Source organism: Lathyrus oleraceus, chromosome 2 (assembly GCF_024323335.1).
Source record: "Lathyrus oleraceus cultivar Zhongwan6 chromosome 2, CAAS_Psat_ZW6_1.0, whole genome shotgun sequence".
Lineage (NCBI taxonomy): Eukaryota > Viridiplantae > Streptophyta > Magnoliopsida > Fabales > Fabaceae > Lathyrus > Lathyrus oleraceus.
Window position 1 is genome coordinate 439,506,910 of NC_066580.1, and position 4,811 is coordinate 439,511,720.

At 33.5% G+C, this 4,811-nt stretch overlaps 1 protein-coding gene across 1 annotated transcript; it reads right to left on the reverse strand.

The window, feature by feature from the left end:
• Positions 1-203: 203 nt before the first annotated feature.
• On the reverse strand, positions 204-3,691 carry LOC127120137 (MLO-like protein 4). Its single transcript, XM_051050534.1, has 15 exons — positions 3,369-3,691; positions 3,222-3,279; positions 2,900-3,123; positions 2,497-2,613; positions 2,340-2,400; positions 2,126-2,229; positions 1,960-2,034; positions 1,741-1,826; positions 1,492-1,541; positions 1,367-1,407; positions 1,117-1,287; positions 990-1,025; positions 832-899; positions 683-743; positions 204-597 (listed from the first exon to the last, which is right to left on the reverse strand). The coding sequence occupies exons 1-15, from the start codon at positions 3,492-3,494 to the stop codon at positions 259-261; spliced, it is 1,617 nt and encodes a 538-aa protein (XP_050906491.1). The 5' UTR covers positions 3,495-3,691; the 3' UTR covers positions 204-258.
• Between the last annotated feature and the right edge of the window lie 1,120 nt (positions 3,692-4,811).

A 4,811-nucleotide genomic window follows, 5' to 3' on the forward strand; every position in this document is an offset into this window, starting at 1 on the left:
ATGTTTAAAACTATTTTACACGAAAGTGCATCCAAAAAATATCATTGCTATAAATAATTATATCTTTTAACATTGTAAGATTTTCATTTTTTTAATGATTTAACATGTGTTTGAATATAGTCAGATACCAACAAACCTAAATGTTTGGTTAGGATCTAGTAGATGAAAGACAGGTTTGCTATAAACTAGTATAAGAAGAAGTATAATAAATATTCCAACTCAATTCATTATGCTTTCCACAATACAAGCAAAGCAGTCTCAAGACAATGGAGGAGGAGACAAATCATATTTTACATCAAGATCATGATGATCTTCATCATAACTTGAAAATTCTGCATTGCTATGAATCATTGACACATCATCAATGTTAGAAAAACAAACATCTTTAGTTCTTGAGGAACTTCCTTCCTGAGTCTCTCTGATTAAGGCAGAAGTACAATTGTCCATTCCATGCACCAAAGACTCCAATGATGTTGTTGTTGATGTATTAAGGATTTCATAAGAGGAACTTTGTTTCTCCTTCACTCTTCTCTGCCATTTAGATAGTGACTTCCTTACATTTTCAGATATCACTGTCTTTTTGAATCTTGACCCCATCTGCATTTTTATAACCATTATTTTATAACCAACTGTCCATGAATAAAATAGTTAATGTTTCAACATATTTATGAAGAAGGTTCACCTGTGTGATGATAACATACAGCGGAAACGTTATGAAGCTGCACCAGACTTGTGAAACGACCCTGTCGTGATAAAAGAAAGGTGGAAGATAGGTATTAATTTTTGGTGGAATCATGATTCAGGTATTTTCTAGAAGACAAATGTATATACCCGAACGACAAGCGGATCACAACAAATGTTCGGTTGTTCATGAAGCAAGAAGCTTCTTTAATTTCCCACTGCACTCAAAATAAAGACTATAGTTATAGATTACACATATTCTACCATGAGTTAGGCAATGTAAGTCGATTTTTTTTTCAGTTTCTTACCAGAGACCATAAGAATGTTGACATTTCAAATGCGTTCTGCAAGATAAAAAAACGGGACGAAGAAATCGAAACAAGTGTATCAGGAAAATAAAGAGCGGAATGGAAATTCAATATGTTGCTTGCTTACCAAGAAAGATATCAATTGTATTAATCTCAACAGAAGCCTTGGCTTTCGAAACCAAAAGAGTTCGTCTCTTAAGTTAAACCGATGATGCTTTTTATCTGGAGAATGATCTATTACTTCAACGGCCAATTTTACAACTACTCGATGCAATTTAGTACCGATTATAAGGATCAACTAAAATGCAAGTGATACAAGAAAAATAGTTAGTATTACATGCAAAAAAGTAACCGAAAATATTGTTATTAGGACTTACAATTGCTGGGACAAAGGAAAGCCAAAAGTAAAAGTTGTGTCCTGAATGAAAATTAGTCATTAGTTTTAGTGATAAGTTCCTACCAATGTACTTATCAACTTAATCTAAAACTAGTATAAACTTACCATGAAAATTTAGAAAAATGCAACATATTGCATATACCCAGAGAAGCACACTGTCGCAAAAAATCAGATAACCATCAAATTAATCAGAACAGAAAGTATTGTGTAATGAAAAAGATAGCAAGCTAAAGTTACATTGATTCATCATTATTCAATTTAATTAGCACTGCGATTAGTATACTACATTACCAAATTTGTTATGTTGATTAGATTAAGAAAGTCATTAAATTCATCTGAAGATAGAAAAGATACCTAACACCTACAATGTCACGGAATTCCTCGTCCATGCTTCGAAGCATGTAGTTATGGAAATCGTATGTCAGGGGAAGGTCATGATTCTGCAAGACATCAGAAAACAAAAATGCAAATTTTTTTGCGAGCTTTGCAGTTGAGAAATGGACTTTTGTTCTTCTAAGATACACGTTTTTTATGTATGTTACAGTTATGCTGTGTTAGAAAAACATTACTCACAGTAATGAAGCCTAAGCGCAATGCCATGTAATCGGCTTGGTTGATTGAACTCCAGAATTGGCGACTAAAACATATCTGCAAGATAGTTTCATCAATCATATCAGTATTTTTAGAAGGATATGAAAAATGTTACAGAAAGTGGCAAGAAAAGTATCGCAAAGAGTACCAGCCAAACCAGAATTTTGTGATGACTCCAAGGATGAGACGTGTTGTGAGAAACGAATGTACTAAGCCGCTTCAATCTTATACATGAAGCACTTTGTGAAGTATCTAAACTAAGACGATATGATGAAAAAGAACTATTACTATTAAATCACTGAATTAATGTATTGCAAAATAAACTAATTATTGACTCATTGAGGTTTCGAGATTCTCAGAACCTTGTAAGCTTTGAATAGCGATAGTCTTTGCTTCATTTTCCCATGTTTTCCAGCTATAAATCTGAATAATAAACTCTAAAATTATAAAGATTGTGTGTGTAACAATAGAAATAAGAATAGGAGGAAAGTTTGATATGATATTCATGACTATTTAAACCTTGATCATGGCTAGAGCAACAGCAACAAAGCTGTAGGAAACATGAGTGATCCCAAGAACAAACACAAAGCGATGAAGCTGCTCAAGGCTTTCGTAAGAAGCAAATGATTCATGACCCTGTGAAGCAAGTAACAAGTTTCCACTAAGCACTTACACTGATACGTAAACACTGATTATAATATTAAAAAGTGAAAGTGGTTGAGTGGAATCACACGTGTCAGTGTTAATGTCAGATATGGGCTCATGATGACATCAGACACGTTTTCAATCTGAAGTGTCAGTATTCACTTTAGAATTGAGCTATTGAATCACTTAGAACAATATCAGGTTGCTTGCATTACAAGTTTACAATTGAAACATCCTAAATGTGATTTCGAAAGAATGGAAAAAGTGGAAGAACTACCTTAGGACAATAACTATGCCGACCATGATTCACTTGCTCTCTGAGAATCGTTTTATTAGAATATTCTGAATTCAACCATACACTATGTTTCGCAATTTCAAAACTCTTCTCCATTGCACATGGAAAAAATCGGCTACTTAATACCGATGACTTAACACAAATCTTTGCCACAAAAACAATCCAATGGCCCATCAACAACGACAGAAGCCCAAACAGCATCAATTCTGCTTGAAATAGATAACAAAATTTCAACCTAATTTTCATCTATAATTCAACTTTTTTATAGTAACGTGATAGCTAGATTACATAGTTAGTCCTTTACCTTCTTGCATCTTTTCCAAAGCAGAAAGAAGGGATTTTCTCTTAGTTCTATCCAACCACTGTGACATTAATATATGAATTCAATGTATGAATGTGAGAAATTCGAAAGAAAGGATATATAAAGTAATGCATGTATCTATCTATGTACCTTAGTCAATTTTTTCAATGTGCCATGAGACAAGAAACTAAGAGAAACCAAGAGAGTGATGACAGTTGCAACAGCCCAAGTGGGGGTTTCTGATAAGGATCTACCTTCTTCATTTTCTTCCACCATAGTTGCTATCAATCCTCAAAAACAACATGCGGTGTCATGAAAATGTTTAGGAAAGAACATAAAAACCCTCATGTGTGTTTGGTCTGGTCTTGAATGAAGAACATAGGTTTTGGAGATTAATGTGGTTGGTGGTGGATTTGTGTTGTGACAAAATGTTGAGACCGTGTCACAAGAGAATTATTTAATGGCACATGCATATGTTGTTGTTGTTGTTGTCACGAACAAGTTAGTTCCATTATTAGCTGATTTTCCCAACTACTATTTATTTCAGTTTCGGTGAATCGGTCATTTTCAAGTTGGATTTGTCGCATCGCAGGTCACTTTATATATATATATATATATATATATATATATATATATATATATATATATATATATATATAAAATAAAATGTTATTGAACAATCTAACATTATTTTAATTTGTTAAGAATATTTTTATATAAAATAGTCTTAGATCGATTATAATATGTAATTAGTTGTAATCTCTCTCTATATAATATAGTCTCTTTAATGCCTTTTAAATACGGTTTACTCAAATGTCTCTAACTCTCTTGTATTTCAATATGGTATTAGAGCTCCACTTAAGATCCATTGGATCATCCACCATTTAGTTCCACGCTCCAGACACAAATCCTGGACGTGAAAAGGGGTGTTAAGAGCCCCACATCGGACAATATATGACATGCACATGTGTTTATAAGTGAGGGCAATTCTCACCTTGCAAGTCAATTTTGTAGGATTGAGTTAAGTTCAACCACACATATCGACGACTTGTGAGAAAACTCAACTATCTTACAATCACCTGATTGAATATTACATTTGCAATGAGCATTGTGAGCCAATTTCTAAACGCTCATTGTGATAGTCGTTAGGATGCAGTCATTCGAATTCTTAGATATATAAAGAATGCACCAAAACGAGAATCATTATATGAAGACAATGGTGATGCTAAAATCATTTGTTATTCAGATGCAGACTAGGCCAAATGATCGTCGGATAGGAGATCCACATCCGGATACTGTGTTTTGATTGAAGGTAATATAATCTCATGGAGAAGTAAGAAACAAAATACAGTTGCACTATCTAGTGCTGAAACTGAATACCATGTAATGGAAGCAGTCTCAAAGGAGCTTGCATGGTTGAAAAATTTACTCTCAGAACTTAGGATATGAGATCTTCAGAACAACTCATATGCAATAATCAAGCAGCACTCCACATTGCATCTAATTCGAATTCGAACCAAACACATGAAAATAGACTGTTATTATGTAAGGGGCAATGTACTATCAGGAGAAATCGCCACATATTTCGTAAAA

Bases quoted from the DNA above. Each gene is read 5' to 3' on its own strand.
- LOC127120137 (XM_051050534.1), bottom strand. From the start codon at position 3,494: ATGGTGGAAGAAAATGAAGAAGGTAGATCCTTATCAGAAACCCCCACT. The intron at 1,288-1,366 runs GTAAGTCCTAAT...CTTGCATTTTAG, and splicing joins TTTCCTTTGTCCCAGCAATT to TTGATCCTTATAATCGGTAC. The intron at 598-682 runs GTGAACCTTCTT...ATAAAAATGCAG, and splicing joins TGTATGTTATCATCACACAG to ATGGGGTCAAGATTCAAAAA.